The 19150-nt window shown below is 41.8% G+C and overlaps 1 protein-coding gene across 1 annotated transcript in view; it reads right to left on the bottom strand.

The window, feature by feature from the left end:
- The window catches only part of polr3a (polymerase (RNA) III (DNA directed) polypeptide A), a 55844-nt gene that overhangs the window by 14035 nt on the left and 22659 nt on the right, over nucleotides 1-19150 (bottom strand). Inside the window, exons 18-21 of the mRNA XM_050059645.1 lie at nucleotides 17419-17537; nucleotides 16998-17135; nucleotides 10214-10384; nucleotides 3365-3478 (exon numbers count right to left, since the gene is read on the bottom strand). Of these exons, the coding sequence (XP_049915602.1) occupies nucleotides 3365-3478; nucleotides 10214-10384; nucleotides 16998-17135; nucleotides 17419-17537 (542 nt within the window). The remainder of the gene's footprint in view (nucleotides 1-3364; nucleotides 3479-10213; nucleotides 10385-16997; nucleotides 17136-17418; nucleotides 17538-19150) is intronic.

The raw sequence follows: 19150 nt of genomic DNA on the forward strand, positions 1-19150 counted from the left end.
TTTTAACAGTGTCAAAAGTCAAAGGATACACTTTAAACCACGTTTTCTTATGTACTTATGTATGTAGTAGTGTTGCACCACAACCAGAGAAAGTGTAATGATTTTTCTCCCTATTATTGACGGTTACTGCAGTCCAGTAAAAAAAACAAAAACACGTGAGTAACACACAAGTTGGCAGTTGCAGCACTATTAAGATGCGCTGACTCTGAACTTAACACCAAAGTCACACAAACAAAACTAACTGATAAAGGCAGTGGTAGAGCAGTGGCTCCTGTGTTCAGTAAAATTAAATGACTGTTTTTGCTGATGGAGACTGGCTTTGAAGAGAGCACGGATCAACTTCACTTCTTGTTTAATTTTTCATTATAAGGTTTTATCAAAATTTCATGTCTCTGGGAAGTACTGAGCACATGACTGGATAAACTGGATTATACCACATTAGGTAAGTGAGAGTTTGCAAATGGATGTTTTGATATAGTTTTGCTGTTACGCCCAGTTCAGACCAAAGATTTACAACGAGACAAGTCAAATCTTGAAATTTCTTGTCTGCCTGGTCTGCAACGTTCTGAAAACCTGCCAGTTGAGGCCAGTGCCACTACATTCAAGGACATGTGCCAGCTTTTCAGGCTTATTTTGCAGCTGAATATAATTTGTAGCTGCTCAAAAAATATACAACAACAAATGAAACCTGAGCTCCAAGAGTTGCAGGTGACAACATCTGCTGCAACTTCTCTCTGCAACATTCTAAAACGGATCTTTGGTCTGGACTGGGCTTTAAACGCGGACTTGTTATACTTTAGTTCATCTTGAATTTTTTTCAGTTTTTGCATTTTTTGTTCACTGTGAAGGCATATGAGAAAAACTTTTTTTCCCATTAGTTCAATGTACCACAGGGTTATGTAATATACAAAAGGTCATTTGGGGGGTCAAGTGCTCCTTTAAGGCCACATCCAAACAAATACCTTTTTACTTTTAAAATGACTTTTTTTTTTAAAACACAAAAACAGTCTCAAATGCAACCTCTAGCTCACCAGGTAGGCGTGTGCCCCATGTAAGCAGAGTCCTTAGCAGCGGCCCGGGTTCAGTTCCAACCTGCAGCCCTTTGCTACATGTCGTCCCCATCCTCTCTCGGACGGGATTAGTTTCACACAGCGATGTGGACTAAAGTCCGTTTACCACAGGATGTCTGTAATATAAATGTCCGATTCGCACGGGACAAGAAATCTCCATAATTCTACCAGAGATGGGAGTGGTAACTCAGCGTCACTTCCCTGTCGGCATGTGCGTTTTACAGAAGGTAAAAGTTGCCGTAATTTTTATTGACATTGTCTGTAATGGTTACAGACATGGCGTGTTCAGACGGGACTAAAATCCCTGGTAATAATTACTTTACCCCACATCTCCACGTTAAACCAATCTTGTCCGAATAGGGCTTAAGACACCAACAAAAACAACGAACAAAAAAAAACCCTAATCTGTGTTTTGGCACCATTTCATAAATAATCTCTGTCAATACTAACACACCTAAAAATACTTTCACATGACCATCCATGTACATTTGGCATGCGTTTAGCAGACTGTTTACTCTGCAGTTGGTTGCCAAGTTACAGAAAATATTACAAAGATGGCGAGAGACTGAAGACTACTTGTCTTATACCACAATTAAGAGAAAAATGTGCTCCACCCCCTATTTGGTCACAGTATGTCATAGTATTTGTTACAAAACAAATACTGTGACACATCAGAGCAGAGCATTATCTATGACCAGAGGAAGCCATGGCAATGGGAAAACAGGACCCACACAGGAAGGATAAATTCCGAAAAGGTATGTAGATGTAGCTATATTGTTTTAACTTGACAAGCTGTGACTAACAAAACCTAATCAAGAAGTGAGTGTGGACGTCTGGGTCATCCTCTCCAAAGGTTTCAACATGTCCAGACTGAAATAAGGTCTTCAAAGGTCTCCATTTTAGGGGTGGTCTGAACAATAGGTGTAAACAAAGCAATAGTTATGCATTTTAACCTCTCTAACTGCGCTCGGACGCCGGCGTCCACGCTCCCTCCCTCCTCTATTAAATGGTATCTCACAGGCGCACTACGTCATCAAACCATGTGATGTTTGATATCGCCGGATTCAGGAAGCTCTCGACTTTTCAAAAATGACATAATTTTTCTTTTATTTCTTATGGATTTCGCACCAGAGCAGCCTAAACACACAAAGTCCAAAATCGCAATGAGTGGTGACAAGTCATGTCATGCCGTTTTTTGAGGGGAAAAGTTAAAGGATTACTTGCGATCTCATGCAGAGCTGTGAGTGGAGACTTAGATCTTTTATAAAAGTAATGAGTCTCACTCCTACCACTATTTTTGGCTGAGATATACCGCCTAGAAAGTGGGATCACAACTTTCATGTTTCATATATCTTTATTTGGTGATACTTTATGGTGTTTCTGTGTCATAAACAACATCAGCTATCATAATCACACCTGATTTAGATAAGGTACAATGTTTGAAGCTGGCTGAGTGTTGTTTGATCACTGATAGTGCTGTTTTGAAGCGGAGTGAGCGCTCTTGTCATTTGGAGCTCCGCCTGGATCTTTTCATGGAAAAAACACTGTAGAATGGTCATACTTTGAGCAGTCTTCTTCAAATTTGAAACAAATGTTCATTGATAGTGTGCCTACAGCCCCACAGTGTCATTTACCTGCTCAGATGAAGCCACAAACAGTTATTCATCCTGAAAATCTTTTTTTTTTTTTATTTTTTTTTAGGCAAAATCTTCAACTTTTTACTGACTTCAGAGGCCCATTACTCTGTCTCTGTATCACCTACAGTGTTTCTGACACTTTCACAAGAAACTTCAGGGAGTTTTCTTTCTGGCAAGACCCCATGCATGCATGTAGTCAGAGCTGTTCAGAGGCTACCGTCATTTTAATTTGGGCATGTCATTTTAGGCGTTTTCGCTACAAAATGGGGGTGGAGTGCAAGAGGTTTTAAAAGAAGAAAAGCATTATTGTGGATGTAGCCTAGATAGGACCTCACTGAGTGTATAATAAGAGAGTTGCTGAAAGAACTTCTTAACTTCTTAAGCAAAATACAATAGGTCTTTTATGAACATTGCATTGTCTCATGAACAAGTGAAAACATTTCTGAAAATGTTCAACCTTGAAAGAAGTTCTGAACTCTTCAATGCATTTTGTTTGCTTGTAAGATTCTTTCAACAGGCACACCACCTCTACAACTATATATTTACCAAATCAAAATAAAAAGAAACTGAAGTTAAGAGCCCTCCTGACAAAGTGCTTCTCATTATAAAACAAGAAATATGACTTTGACAGACAACACGGTACTGTGGTGAGGTTACCTCCAAGAAGCCGTCTTTGCAGCACAAGAAGTCTGCTCTCTTCATGATGGCGTCAGCAGTGAGGACCAGCTCGTTTTGACTGAGCGCAGGCTCGTCTGGACACGCGTAGATCGCCTGGGGGAGAGCAATGAAGAAGCACTCACTCACAGGTCAATGGTTCCTGATGACTCACTCAAGGGTTAAAAGCTCCTGATAACCGTTTCTCATTGCATCTACTACAACCTCAACACAAAAAGAAAATCACCTATTGACTGGAACAGAAACATGGATCTCATTTGTGCTTTTCTAATAACGTGCTCACACCATTACATGCCATCAAACCTCCTGAGAGATGGATGGTAACGCCTTACTGTCAGTCGATAAAGCAGACAGATGGAGGACAGACAAAACAAACACTAATAAAAACAGATGCTCTTTGATATGATATGTCTTCCGCTCTTCTTTTATCATGTTTAATGTTGTCTGTTCAACACCTCGAACCGACACCGTGTATGAACTGATTTACAAACAAACATGCCTTGCCAGTAACAAATTAACATGCAGCAGATGGTCTCCTGCAGAGCTAACCATCTCCAGGATCAATCTTGTTTTGCAAGAATGCCTCTGCTAATAATACCACTCTCACAGCGGTGAACACGGGTGGCATTTTACACTGATAACACACTGCTAATCACACTGTAAGAACACGAAAATAAGGAAAGGCTTGGGAACTACAGCGACAGATCAGGATTACGGATTCAAATACATAACTTAGGGGGGTGGCTTGATAGAGGTCAAAACCCCTTAAACAGCATCAGAAAATAATAACTCAGTTTGCTGTTGTTGTGGCTTCTTAGTTAATTTGGATGTGACAGAGGTTCTAATCTTCAGCTTGCTTTCAAGGCAACAGTGTGCAGACTGAGTAAACATGAGACAAGACCTGGAGGTGGATCTCCTGTTGAACAGAAAATCATTTCTGAACTACTGATCAATTAACTAAGCCAACTAAACAATTTCCCGGCAGAGAAGATGGATTTAAACTTCCTTGAAACTGTATTTAATTGCCTGTGATCCGAAATGTTAAATTTTTTTTTTTAAAAATGGATTGGCTGTAATTTGAGTCATGGTGTGCTAATGAGCTGCCCCTCTGGCTGCCAGTCGGTTTCTCGCAGTGGGAGCACATTTGATCTGCTGTTCATTCTCCCAGAGCACCGGCATATAACAGTGTTAGACACATTTAGAAGGCTTACCTTAGGCTACACTGAACCCCCAGTGAATGCTATGAGACGGTGAGGCTTGGCTTGAATGATGTACAAGGCTGATTACACATCCGATCTTTGTCTGTTTTGTAAAGCACCTGTCTACTCTTCTGACCACTCAAAGTGCTTTTACATTACTGAGTCACATTCTCACATTCACACACTGGGGGCCGAGGCTACCATACAAGGTGCCACCTGCTAGCTCACATTTTATTTATTGACTGTCCGAATACGTCTTTTATTGTGCGTTTGTGTTGTTTTGTAGGCTACTGTCTGTTCTTACTGTATTTATTGAGCTATGAGATACCCTGAATTTCCCTGAGGGGATGAATAAAGTATCTATCTATCTATCTATCTATCTATCTACTCAGTACACACACACACACCAATGGAACAGCCATGAGGAGCAATTTGGGATTCAGTATCTTGCCCAAGGATACTTCAACACGCAGACTGGAGGAGCCGAGATCAACAACAGACGACCCCCTTTAGTCTCTGTGGTTGAACTTGCAAAGGCAACACAAAAAAATCAGATATAGACACATCCATCCATCTTCGTAACCTCTTATCCTCTTGAGGGTCGCGGGGGGCTGGAGCCTATCCCAGCTGACATTGGGCGTGAGGTGAGACTATCACAGGGCTGACAGAGACAGACAACCATTCACACTCACATTCACACCTACAACCAATTTAGAGTCACCAATTAACCTGCATGTCTTTGGAACACAAATGCGACATGAACGATGTGTAAATGAACTATGGTAAACTTCCCTCTATCTTGCCAGTGCCCAGATCAAGCGTCACGGCAACATGGGGAAGCAGCGTTTCCTTATCCTTTATCTAGAAATATGCCATCTGCTGCGACTCTCAGTTCTTTTCTGTTTGCTGCTGCTTTTTATTGAATCAAACATTTATTCATTTCTTACACTTCACTGTAACTTTTATTCCTGTATTGTATACCTGTGTTAGTATGCCTTAGCCTGGTTTTATTTTATATTCTCTGGCTCCTTTGTGCAGTTCTTTAAATTGTTGTTTTGTATGTGAAACATTCTGAATTGCCTTGTTGCTGATATATGCTATATTAATAAACTTAACTTGCCTTGCCAGATCTCCCTGCTTATCTCCCAGCTCAAATAATACGCCATGCAATGGTTTCCCGCCGGCTCTAGGGCCGTTTCTCGATCCACAGACTGTACTTTCACATCGCGAGGCCAGTTTGTTTATATAGTGCCATTCAGCAACAAGGCGATTCAAGGTGCTCTACATAGAAGCATCAAGACAAAGTGCAAAAGAAGCACACTATAACACAGCATTTAAATAAAATCAAAAATGCCACTGAAGAGCTGGAGAACAGAAAACAACTAGACCAGACGCTGCTGGCGACCTTTTATCGCTCCACGTTCGAGAGCGTCCTCTCGTACTGCATCATGGCGTGGTATGCTGGGAGCTCGGCTGCAGACAGGAGGGCTCAGCAGAGGGTCATAAACACAGCTCAGAGGTTTATTGGCTGCCCTCTTGGGAAGAGATCTCCAGCTCCTGCTGCAGGAGGTCAGATCTATCATGAATAACTCCTCCCACCCAGCACGTTATCTGCTCGACCCAATGCCCTTGAGCAGGCGTGACATTGAAAACCTGCACCTATAGACTAACAAACAGTTTCTTTACCTGGGCAGCAAGAACACTAAACAAACAATAATCATGTGCAATATCTACACTGCACACACACCTTCCCCCTGACAGCACAGAGGATCTGTACAACCTGCACAGTTTAAAGATGAACACCCGAGGTAAGTGTCACCAATTCAGTATCTGACCAAACATCCCCTCCTCTGTTTCTGAGTTGAGTAAAGGCCAGAAAAGTTTTTAATGCAGAACATTATGATGTCACAGTGAAGTTGACATTTTAGATATAAAATATAAAATCACTTCATCTTTTTTTCTATTAAACATTTGGCGTTATTAGTGTATGAACCTCTGAGTTATAACCAAAAACATGTTTTGTGAGGTCACAGTGACCTTGATCTAATCAGTTAATCGTTTCATGCTTGAGTTCAAGTGGACGTTTGTGCCAAATTTAAAGAAATTCCATCGAGGCATTCTTGAGATACTGTGTACACGAAAATGAGGTGGACAGATGGACAGACAAACCAAAATCACAATGCCTCCAGCAGTGGCTATTGTTACAGCTAAGAAGAAGTGGGACACTGAGAGGACTGAGGAGAGTAGACAGGAGTACAGGGAGATTCAGCATAAGGTGAAGGTAGAGGTGGCCAAGGCCAAACAACGGGCATATGACGATTTGTATGATAGGTTGGACAGTGAGGAGGGAGAGACTGTTTTATACAGGTTGGTGAGGCAGAGAAATAGAGATGGGAAGGACGTGCAAAAGGTTAGGATGAAGGTTAGGGTTTTTAAGAACAAGGGAGACGTGCAGAGCTGTGGCAACTACTGAGGGATAAGGTTGATGAGCCACACAATGAAGCTATGGGAAAGAGTAGTGGAAGCTAGACTAAAAGCAGAAGTGATCTGTGGGCAGTATTATGGTTTCATGCCAAGAAAAAGTACTATTTGCTTTGATGCACTATTTGCTTTGAGGATGCTGATGGAGAAGTACAGAGAAGGTCAGAGGAAAGTGCATTGTGTCTTGGTAGATCTAGAGAAAGCATATTACAGGGTGCCGAGAGAGGAGCTGTAGTATTGTATGAGGAAGTCTGGAGTGGCAGAGAAGTATGTAAGAGTGGTGCAGGACATGTATGAGAGCTGTCGGACAGTGGTGAGGTGTGCTGGAGGTCTGACAGAGGAGTTTAAGGTGGAAGTGGGAATGCATCAAGGATCAGCTCTGAGCCCCTTCTTGTTTGCTATGGTGATGGACAGGTTGACAAATGAGGATAGGGTAAGATGGAGGCAGATGATTCACTGTGGCATCCCCAAAAGGAAACAGCCGAAAGAAGAAGGAGATGCATTCATGACCTAAGTTAAATGATACCTAATATCATTCTCATTATTATTACTGTTTAACAATATGCAGAGCGGTAACATTTTCTTTTAATATTCCTTGTACTAGAAAAAAATCATCCGACAACCACCAAAGAACTGTTCAACTACTGTCTGCAATAAAATGTTGAAGCGTCTTCCTAGATCCTGTGTGTTTGAATGTGCACCCCATCAACAGGCATAACAAGCCAAAATATCCCGAGGCAAGCATAAAACACAAAAATTTGCAGCAGCAAACAGAGAAGTATTCAACCTTGATTTAAAAGAAGTGAGAGTTGCAGCAGACCTCAAGTTTTCTGGGAGTTTGTTCCAGAAATGTGGTGCATTAAAACCAAACGCTGCTTCCCCGTGTTTAGTCTTGAGTCTGGAGACACAAAGCAGACCTGTCACAGAAGACCTACAGAAGACCTCAGAGGTCTGGACGGTTCACAGTGTTGCAGAAGATCAGAAATGTATTCGGCCCCTAAACCGTTCAGGGCTTTATAAACCAGCAGTAGTATTTTGAATCTGATTCTCTGAGAAACAGGAAGCCAATGTAAAGACCTCAGAACTAGAGTGATGTGATCGGTACAGACACGGATCAAGAAAGACCTATCAGTCTCCCAAACTCAAATCAAACTCCATCAAACAGAAAAACTAGGCAGTGCTGACCAAATACAAACCCAGATTATGTTGCTGTATTGCCTATTTCTCACCTTAAAATGTTTTCAGAAACATATTAACACACGACCATTTGTTACCAGCCAGCCATAAAATAGTTTTCTGATGGGCAAGTCGCATTACTGCTGCCTTCAAGTGATACTCCTGAGCTCGTGCTTATGCCATGGTTAGCCGTGTACACAATTACACATAATGCCGGAAATGATTGCTCTTCAATAGTGGGGTTTCCATCCACCTATTTTTATTCACATTTTCAAAAATTGCGGGAAAAAAAAAAACTGAAATTCAAAAAAAAGGCTGAAAATTCACAAAAAAGTTTTTACGCTTAGGGGTGGATTTGTCAGCGTATCAATAAAAGGAAAATGAGACTTTTTTCTATGGAAACAGGTTTTGCGAATAAACGATGACGTACCGGCACACAGATCCTCAAATGTGGCCCTTGACATACGGAAATGTTTCAGCCAGAGTTTGTGAGTGAAATGCTGCTGGACAACTACTTCCCAAAAGTCCTTCACACGCCTACGTTCCCATACACACAGAACAATGCGGTGGTCTCCTTCCAGCTATTTCCGACAGTACTCTTAACATTGAACTTCTTCTTTGTCGTCTCTTCTTCAAAATGGTTAGGTACGCTGTGAACGCTGACAAAATGCTAACCAGAGTTCTCCCAAGAGCCGACAGGTTTATCAGGAATCTGTCCATGGTCAATTGTTGAGTGTGTTGTTGTTTACAGTGGGCATAAGACGCTCTCTTATGATATCATCTCACGGGCATTTTCACAAAATTCGCTCAAACATTTCGATACATTTGGATGGAAACCCCACTAATGTACCCCTGGGTTTTAACAGAGCTGGGGAACACTGCGTTCTCCTACTCTGCACCTTGGACATGGAACAATCTTCAAAAAGATTGATTGATGAATTTAAGGACGTCATAAAGAATGTGGTGACAGAGACATGTGCTTGTTCCTCTTGAGAGGCCACTATGTTTTAATAGTTGTTGTTTTATTGTGGATTTTTGTATTATATGTTGTATTAGTTGCATTTTAAATGTGTTCTGATTGGCTGCTACCTCGTCCAGGTCTCTCTTGTAGAAGAGAGTTTCAATCTCAATGGGACTTCCTGGTTAAATAAAAAAAGATGAATAAATAAAATGGCATAATGACAAAGGAAAAAGACAAAGCCATTGAGATATTTTCCTCCGACACATAAAGATAAGAAGAAAAACAAGTCGGGGGCATTCATGTGGATTCCTCTCATGAAGAAGGTAAACACAACCCTATTTGAAGGCGGCATTTGTAGGTTTTCTTCCTCTTAAGCAAAAGGAAATGCCACCGTCTTTTTTCTCCATTTTCTCCAGTCATATAGCACCAATTTAGAAGTATTTGCTTCTCTCTACTGCATAGAAAGCCCAGCTTTATGAAAACATCATCTTTCCAGCAGTGATGTACTTCTTTAATTCCTGCTTGTCTTTCAGCCAAACCACCAGTCAGGCACATTGATCTCTTTAAGCTTTATTTATCCAGGCTAATGCTGAGCCTGCATAAATGTAGGCAAAAGGGCCTTTTCCTCTTAAACAAAATAACTCTGGGAAATAAACCGTTGATCTTTTGGGCACAAGGAGCCACCTCTCTGGATTTTTTTTTTAACTGAAACACAAGAGACTAACATTGGCATACCAACTGCTTAACAGTGTGTGGAGCATATGCACTGTCCATGAAAGCTAAAATACGGACATAAGAGACCAAACATAACAGAAATGAAAGACGATTACTTAAGAGGAATGCGACTGTACTAACAGGAAGGGCTATGTAAAGGTTATGTGAGATAAATTAACTTTTCTTTTGCTCATGTTGAAGTGTGTGCAGGGAGGCAGGGACGCAATTGTATGGATGTGTCTAAGAACAAGGAAGAAAACAGGGCGGTGAGCCAAGCAGGTCCACAAACTGTCTGCTCACCCGGATGTTGTCCAGGACTCTCTTAAACTCCAGCGGCTCATCCTTTCCCTCCATGGCAGCTGGGTCTAGACCGTCGCCGCCATAAATAAACTGGATGATGTCGCCTGTGGAACTGCGCACTGTCAGATCGTACTGTGAGCACAAATCCTCCAGGGACTTCACCAGTCGTCTCTGTGGAAACACAGGCAGGGATACAGAAATATTACAGTGACATAAGGGACAGACACAAAACACAAGCACACTCTGTCTGCACTGACCTGAAATATAATCTTCTCACACTCTCGGCATATCTGAAAATACATCTGCATCTACAGAACCTAATTAACTCTGATGTTGGGATTCACAGGACCACAGATGATTTATCATTTGGTAAAATCATCACTGATTTAAAGGCTTTTTCCTCTGCATGCTCTTTGTTTTCCAAACAAAGACATATATTTGACACCCATCTCCAGGAGGTCTCACCTCACACCTCAGTGAGACACAAGTCTCACAACTTGATTGGACAGTACTGTTACAGTGACATGCCCCTCTGTGATGTCACCAAACTCTAAGCTCAGTTCTGCTCCCTCCATGCCTTCTCTCTCTCTTGCTCCAACCGTGGAGCAGTGCACACCTCTTTCCGGCTGGGCCTGGAACAGCACAGAGGCCCAGACCCTGGCTCCATAGCCCAAATCACTAAAGGGAGGGCAATTGATCACAGACTCTCTTGCAAACACAAGGTTTGCAACTAGCTTTCCAGCAACAAGGAACTAAGTGAGTTAGCACCCAGCGTCTAACTCTACTAAACCCTGAGCGACCAGCTTCCTCGGAGTTTCCCCTTTGGAACAAAGGACCCAACAAAGACTGCACCTGGAACCACCAGCCTTGATTCGGCCATTTTGGTAGTTCTCTGTTGTCAGCCATTTTGTTTTGTAGGCCAAACGGCTCTTTGATCACCACACCCGCCTTTGTCTTTCTCTTTTCTCTTTCACTCACACACACACACACACACCAAGCCTGTATATAGTTAGTTTGAATTTGTGTGTTTTGGTTTGCTTTGCTAGTTTGTGAATAAATATAATTCTTTGGAATCATACCTGCTGTCTGTTTAATGTTGCACAAGAGTGAATGAATAGTCAACCTCTGCTGTGTAAAGAACTCCGAAATCCTTCAGGCGTTAACTGTTAATTTTGGTTGTTGTCATTAATTTGCAAATCCTTTTTGACACATATTCAATACAGCACAAACACAATACTAATGCCTGGTTCACACTACATGATATCAGTCCGATTATAGCCCGACGCAGCAACATACGCTGTTGGCATGGATCGTCAATGACAATAAGCGTCGTACGCGATAATCCATTAGGGGTGGGGGGAAAAAAAAACGATTTTTAGATGCATCGAGATTCTTTTCTTGAACGATGGGAGCATTGATTTGGGAAACTCATAATCGATTTTAATTCTATTTTTACATTTGTTTTTCAAATTACCGTAACTCCTCAGCCATTCACGCTATCAACGTAATCCAACGGATTCTGAAAGCTGAGAAGTGGAGCTTTCCAGTGATATACGTACATTACGGTAGTGATGTCATTACCTGTGGAGGAGGGGAGGGAAGTGGGCACAGCAGGAGGAGAGTGACAGCTGACGAGGAGAGTGCAAGTTGGACTGATTTAGTGGTGTTTTAGCAGAGTTTTGGTGAGTTTTAGTGGAGTTTGGGTGGCGTTTTCTTTGTAAATAATATTTAGTGTTGGAAATAATAGTATTTGTGGTTTCTTTTAGAGCTTCTGAGTTTCTTTTATGATGTGTTTTTGAGCGTTTTTTGCCGTGTTTTCATCATGTTTTCACCATAGTTCGTAGTTTTGCCATCGTTCGTTTTTTCTGCAGTAGTTTGTGTTTTTATAGTTCATAGATAGCTATAGTCAGTTACAGTTTTGCAAATACTGGAGGAGAGATGTCCATGAGGTTGACGAGGGACAAGAGAGTCCCGTTGAGATTTGTGGAAGAGGAGGATGGACCGGAGGATACTGGTGGAGTGTAGTCATCTCAACCACAGTAAGTGATAGGCCTACAGTTTGTATGCACTGGATATGTATTCCCAGCTTTATTACAATAATGTTTTTCAATATCGAGTGTAAATTTTCTTATTGGCTCGTTTTAGAATTGAGAATCATTTTATAATCGAAATTGTTGCCCTCAGAATCGGAATTGAATGGAATCGTGAGATGCCTAGAGATTCCCACCCCTATAATCCATCGTTTCATCTTGTGTAGTGTGTTATAGTAGACGACAACCAAAGCCTCGTCTGGGACGTCTCATGATGTTCCAACAGAAAGTCTAGCATGTTTGATTTTCTTTTTGCTGTTCAAGACTGCTCCCGACACAGCTGTCACTTTGACCAATAGAAAAACAGAGATATCTGCTGCCGTAGACAGCACCCCAGGGTTTTATGCCTGGTTCACACTACACAACATTTCTGTCTGTTCCTACAGTCACTATGTCAGATTAGGCAATTGTGGAGTCATGAAATTGTGCCATGACTTGGCCGACAGACACGACACACTACATGATGGGCCACACCAATTATCCCCGGTTGTCTTTCACGACGTGTGTGATGTCATCGGGATAATTTTGTCCTATTTTTATTACTTTTACTATTATTTCAGTCACTGTGTCTGTTCATGTGTCAGCTGAAATGTTGTTGTAGTGACGTAAAAAGTGCCAGCAGATGTCAGGAGCTACATCTGAAGTACCGTGCGCAAACATGCAAGTCACCAAATCCTCCACAACAAGTTCCTACAAATGTTTCACAATAAAAGCCGATTTAGAAAATGGAGGGATTCTCTCAACCAAAGTTATAAGGGGCTTTTAATGTGAAACAGATACAGGAAGTGTTGAGTTTGAGTTTTTAAATAAAGTCTATCTATCTATCTATCTATCTATCTATCTATCTATCTAACTTAATCAAGGCAAACGGGAGCGGATAAAAAGTAAAAATATGAAAATACAGAGGGATTAATAAATGACGGCCCACTTATAATGTAGTCTGTTTCATATGAAGCCGGTAGAATAACCCGATGACATCACACACGTTGTGAAAGTCGACCGGGGATAATTGGTGTGGCCCATCATGTAGTGTGTGCATAATACTGCTCATATTAATAATAATAATCTTTTTTGTTTGTTTGTTTGTTTTTTATAAATATACACTCATTCTGAAATTGATGCCTGCAGCACGTTGCCACACATTTTTAATGGGAGACAAGTCTGGACTGCAGGTTAGTACCAGCACTCTTTTACGATGAAGCCACGCAAGCCATGCTGTAACGTGCAGAATATGTCTCAATGTCTCGCTGGAATATACAGGGACATCACTAAAAAGACGTTGCCTAGATGGCAGCATATGTTGCTCCAAAACCTGCATGTACTGTTTAGCATTCATGGTGCCCTCACAGATGTGCAAATTATCAATGATGCCATGGGCACTAACACACCCCCATACCATCACAAATAATGTCTTTGCGCTGGTGACAATCTGGATGATCCTTTTCCTCTTTAGCCCGGAAGACACAACGTCCATGATTTCCAACAACAATCTATCACAGCACACTTTTCCAGTTTGTGTCAGTCCATCTCAGATGAGCACAGGCCCAGAGAAGTCGATGGTGTTTCTGGTTTTGTGAGCATTCAAAAATTTATCGCAGTCCTCTGTTGCTCCTGTCATAATGTTTTTGTAACACGCTGCAGGCATCCAATCAAAATGATCATATATTTACAAAAAAACAAAATTGAAACATCAATTATCTTGTCTTCATGCTGCATTCAATGAAATACATGTCCAAATTATTATGTTACGTTATGTTTTAGAGTGAGACAGTGTCTCAACCTTTTTGGAATTGAGGTTGTAATTTGCAAAAAAAGCCAAACATTCACCAGGTCCAGCTTCCAGATGTGAGGATTTGTTGCTATTCAGGATCCTGCCAGCCACTCAATTAATTACCATTTTTGGCTGGTGAGTGAAACAAATCTCGCAGTCACCTGCATATTTTACCAGCATTTGGCTGGAGGCTGGTGCTAATTTCAGACCCCGGTTGGACAATGAGCAATATAAGGATGTCATCATGGGCTCTGGGAGTTTGTGCTGGGCATTTCTGACTTTTTTTTTTTTTGATGACAAAATGTAACATTAGTAAAATGGGAACTTATGAGAGCAGTGAGCGTTAGGGCTGAATGTCATGGGAGAATAATCTAATTGTTATTGTTAGAACAATATTGTGATTACAGTTTAGTATGCTATTTATTTAAGCTCTGTATCTTCCTCTATCTTCTTCCTTATCTGTATTATTATTATGGTTATTAAAAAATAAATATGAATCTTACTGATTATCAGTATCAGTAATGTAATACTTAGATGACTCAAAGCCTTGTTGTAAACATGTGAATCATTTTGGCTTCAGCTTCCAGAACGTGGTCGGGATGTTAATGCTCACTTCATGGCTAAGGCTGCGTTCACATCAAATCAAGCGCTGAAGCGATAAAACAACTCCCTTTATGCTTCTGAATGTGGGAGGTAAATCTAGGCTGCGGCAGTGAGGCTACAGGAAGGACCGGAAAAACAATAACAAAAAAAAGGACTGGCCTTGGTGAAAAGTTAAAACAGATTCAACTTCTGGGGAAACTCAACACAACATAACCGACGATCAGATTGGAAATATGACCGCAGTCCACCGGATCAATTAATACATTCATTGTTATTGTAGAATTTTAGTAAGTAAAACAAACAACCTATGTATTAACAGCTTGTGTGTACCATCCTACTCGCTTTGTTTGTGTGTGTGCACGTGTCTTTTGTGGCAGGTGGTTTCCATCTCCCACTCCCCCAGAAATGGGCCATTACAGTCTACACCACCGTACCACCCTGCAGCTAATTGCCACAATGCCTGATTTGGTGTGAATGCAGCCTAACGCCCCTCAGTTTACCCAGCAGCTGGGAAGCAAGACGTGGGAACTTTAATTGCTCTCGATGAGCTGCAGCATTTATTTATTCCTGGACAAACTGAAGCCAACACTGCTCATTTGCTACCACTTGACAACTTGACTACTACATTCCTCTCTGCTCTCATCGCCAGAAGGAAGGCATCTGAGGGGGTCCGCAGTCCCTTTCTCTCTTGTGCTTGCTTGACCACACATTCACTACACACACACACACACACACACACACTACACTTCTCTTACAATAATGTCATACTCTAACATGCCGTTTGCAATTACACCCAGCCTTGGCCATTTGAACATGGAAGTACTGCGAGCCTTGGAGCTTGCTCGTGGCATTTTTCTTTATCAATTCTCATTCAGACATGTCATCTAGAGTGTAAGGCAGTGTGTGTGTGTGGGTGTGTGTGCATGTGAAGTCCTCAGGGTAATGCACTTCCAACCCTGTAGTTCAACTCAACTCAAATTATTCATAAAGCACGTTTAAAAACAACTCACGTTGACCAAAGTGCTGTACAAAAGGAATAAAATGCTAAAAAAACACATACATAGGGGTGACAAAATTGTCAGGTACACAGCTCACACATATATAGACACAACACACACAGGCACACATCAGGGAAAACCACATCAGGAGGACTCAAACACCAATGAATAGAAGTAGGTTTTGAGCCAGGACTTAAATGATTCAATGGTGGGGGCATATCTGAGATCTTGGTTAGACTGTGCGTTATTACATCACAATATCGATCTGAATTGATTAATCTTTTAGCCCATGTGAGAGTGAACCAAAACAGTACAGGCCAGACATTATACATAGGTTGTTTTAATAGGGAACTCCCAAAGGGGGAGCTGCAGATTCAGGTGATAATCCTCTGTAGGTTCAACACTATGAGCGACCCCTTACATATTTTTTTCACATTGTCATTAAAAATATCAGTTATAGCTGCAATTCAAGTGGAAAAGTGCCCCATGTCATCTCTTTTTTCATCATCTTTTTTTCCCCCATTGTCCAGTCGGATGATCTGAGAGGCCGGCCTTCTGTGGTGGTAACGACGACAGGTTTACAGCTGGTAAACAATGGAGGAGAAACTGGTGGTAGCGGTTGCTGGATACCCAGAGCTATATGGCCTAATGATAGACAGCAGAATGTCAAACTGCCCCCAAGTCATTCTAAAATATGCCTGGAAAAGGCCATCATCCATGTTCCAGCTGGTCCAGGAGCTTCGCCGTGAAGCTCCTGGACCAGCTGGTGGTACTCCCCATGATCCACCCTCTTTTAGAGGGTCTCATGTACCCACACAGATCTCTGTTTCCCTGTGCCCAACAAACTGTTTACTGACAGCCTCTCACCCTCAACCAGAGCTACAGCAAGTACCCTCTGCCTCAACAGTGTAGTAACTAGATACCAATTACTGTCAAAAAACTAAAATAAATAAAGATCGATTACATGATTGATTACCCTGTGAACGGGGCCTGAAGAAGTCTGACACAACCCCCAAACAGTCGCCTGTATTTGATGTTTTTGAGACATGTTTTGTTCCAAAACAGAATTTTTTTTAACAGAAATATCCACAGTTGGTAGAGGGGAGGAGGGAATAGTTAAAATTGTGAATCAATACCTCGTAAGCTCCACCCAAATCCAAAGTATTATCAGCTCCTGCTACAGAATAGTTACTACTACTTGAAAAAACCTGCATGAACTCACCACAGTCGACTGAACAAACGGTAAAGACCTTGAAGGAAACTGCGAAATGGAGCATACTTTCATTGAGCGAACTGTGGGCAGAAAAGTCCTCAGGCATTACCTGCATGTAACCGGTCTCTGCTGTTTTCACTGCAGTGTCCACCAGTCCCTCCCGGCCGGCCATGGTGTGGAAGAAGAACTCTGTGGGCGTCAGGCCAGAATAGAAACTGTCGGCTACAAAGCCTTTAGCGGCAGGCAGCTGTAGAACAATCATTTCAAACCATTAGGCAGGCTTGAGTAAGGTGTGAGACGTGTGAAACATGCCTACAGTTGTCATTGATGTTTTCCAGTTTTCATGTTATCATGGAATTAATTAGTTTTTTTTTCTAACTATCAATGAGCGTCACAGAGATAGAAATGGAGACAAAATGGTAATTGAACATACTGATGCTTTTTGATTAAGCCAATACAAAGACTGTATATCCCATGATCCCTTTGAGGCAAAGATAGCAGGATAAGTAAGATAAATAATTGAATCTTACTTTTGAGTGCTTTTCAAAGTGAGGCAGGGAGCGATTCTCAAAACCATCAGGTACTCGAGAGCCACTTATGGCCTGCTGACCCACGCAGGCAATCATCTGAGAGATATTAATGAAAGATCCTGTATGAAAGGACAGATGAGAAGGTGAATAACACTGCACAAAAAAAGAATATTGGAAATACAGCAAACAAAGTATATGCATAGATTCCTTATTTATAATTGACCAGAAGAGCCAAGTAGATTTTATTTGTAGTTTTAGATCACAGTTGCTCCAAGTGCAGCTCCCGGGACAATGGCAGCCCTTGAATACGACATGGAGTACATGCATTAAGCCATAGTTTTATCATCTGCGATCCACTTCAATAGGTTATTCTTTACACACTTCTTGACCACTGCTTCAAACTGCACCCCCCTAACAAGCGTCTCTCAGGTTAGGAATGACAACCTGTAAAAAGCTACCGGTTGCATGGAAACTGGTGGCTAACAGCTTGTGCTGTTACCTAAAGTTAGCAATTACAGTGGACCGCTCTGCACTTAAATGTGGAGGTGAGACGAAAAAGCCACTATGAAAATAACCGCTATATGGTTGAGGAGAAAAGACGGTTTTAGGGAAAATGGATGACCTTGTCAGACCTCAGGGGACATTCATTCATTCATTTTCCATAACCACTTATCCTGTTAGGGGTCATGGGGGCTGGAGCCTATCCCAGCTGACATTGTGCGAGAGGCGGGGTACACCCTGGACAGGTCACTATCAGACTATCACAGGGCTGACACATAGAGACAGACAACCATTCACACTCGCATTCACACCTACAGACAATTTAGAGTCACCAATTAACCTGTATGTCTTTGGACTGAGGGAGGAAGCTGGAGTACCCAGAAAAAAACCTCGCTTACACAAGGACAAACTCCGCACAGAGGGGCGCCCCACCCTCGGGTTCGAACCCCCCACAGCCAATATCTTCAACACTTGGCAACTCACACCAAAACTAACTCGACTGATAGACAGCACTACAGGTAAGAGGAAATATATGTAGTTTTGATTTGTGGGTGTGCTGTCCCTATAAATGAGCTACTGACACCATGCGTATATGACTACTTCATTGGTTCACATCAGAGATGGGGACTCGAGTCATTGTGACTAGGACTCGAGTCGACTCGAGTCGCTGTTTTGATGACTTGTGACTTGACAAAAAATAAAAGACTTAAGACTTGACTCGGACTTGGAAGTTTAAGACTTGGGACTTGACTTGACTTGAGACACGATGACTTGAATGACTTGAGTGTTATTCACATCATGTTTTCGGTCAGAATATAAAATTAATAAATTAATTTAAAAAATAATGTCGATTACCCGGTAGGAGCGCAGGCTGAGAATGGCGTTGTCATGACTGGATCACTACCCTGTCAATCAGTCATGCCCTCTCTACGTACCTTACGTATTTATTGGAGAAACAGGCCCTCTTATATCAGATAGGCATTAACATGTTAGCGGGAGGGGTACCGAGAGTCATCGTCTTCGGCTTTCAGAATTACCATTATTACGGCAAAAGACGAACAGCACAGTGCAAGACATGCGGCTTAAACATCTCGGACAGCCAGGCGACAATTTCAAACTTTGTTCGTCATTTGAAGAGCCATTCTGCCCAGTAAGTGCTTGTCAATTAGCTAATATTATCTGGTTAGTCGGTAGTTAGCTAACGTTAGCTTGATACGATACGGGGGTGGGG

This window comes from Epinephelus moara, chromosome 13 (assembly GCF_006386435.1).
Source record: "Epinephelus moara isolate mb chromosome 13, YSFRI_EMoa_1.0, whole genome shotgun sequence".
Classification (NCBI taxonomy): domain Eukaryota; kingdom Metazoa; phylum Chordata; class Actinopteri; order Perciformes; family Serranidae; genus Epinephelus; species Epinephelus moara.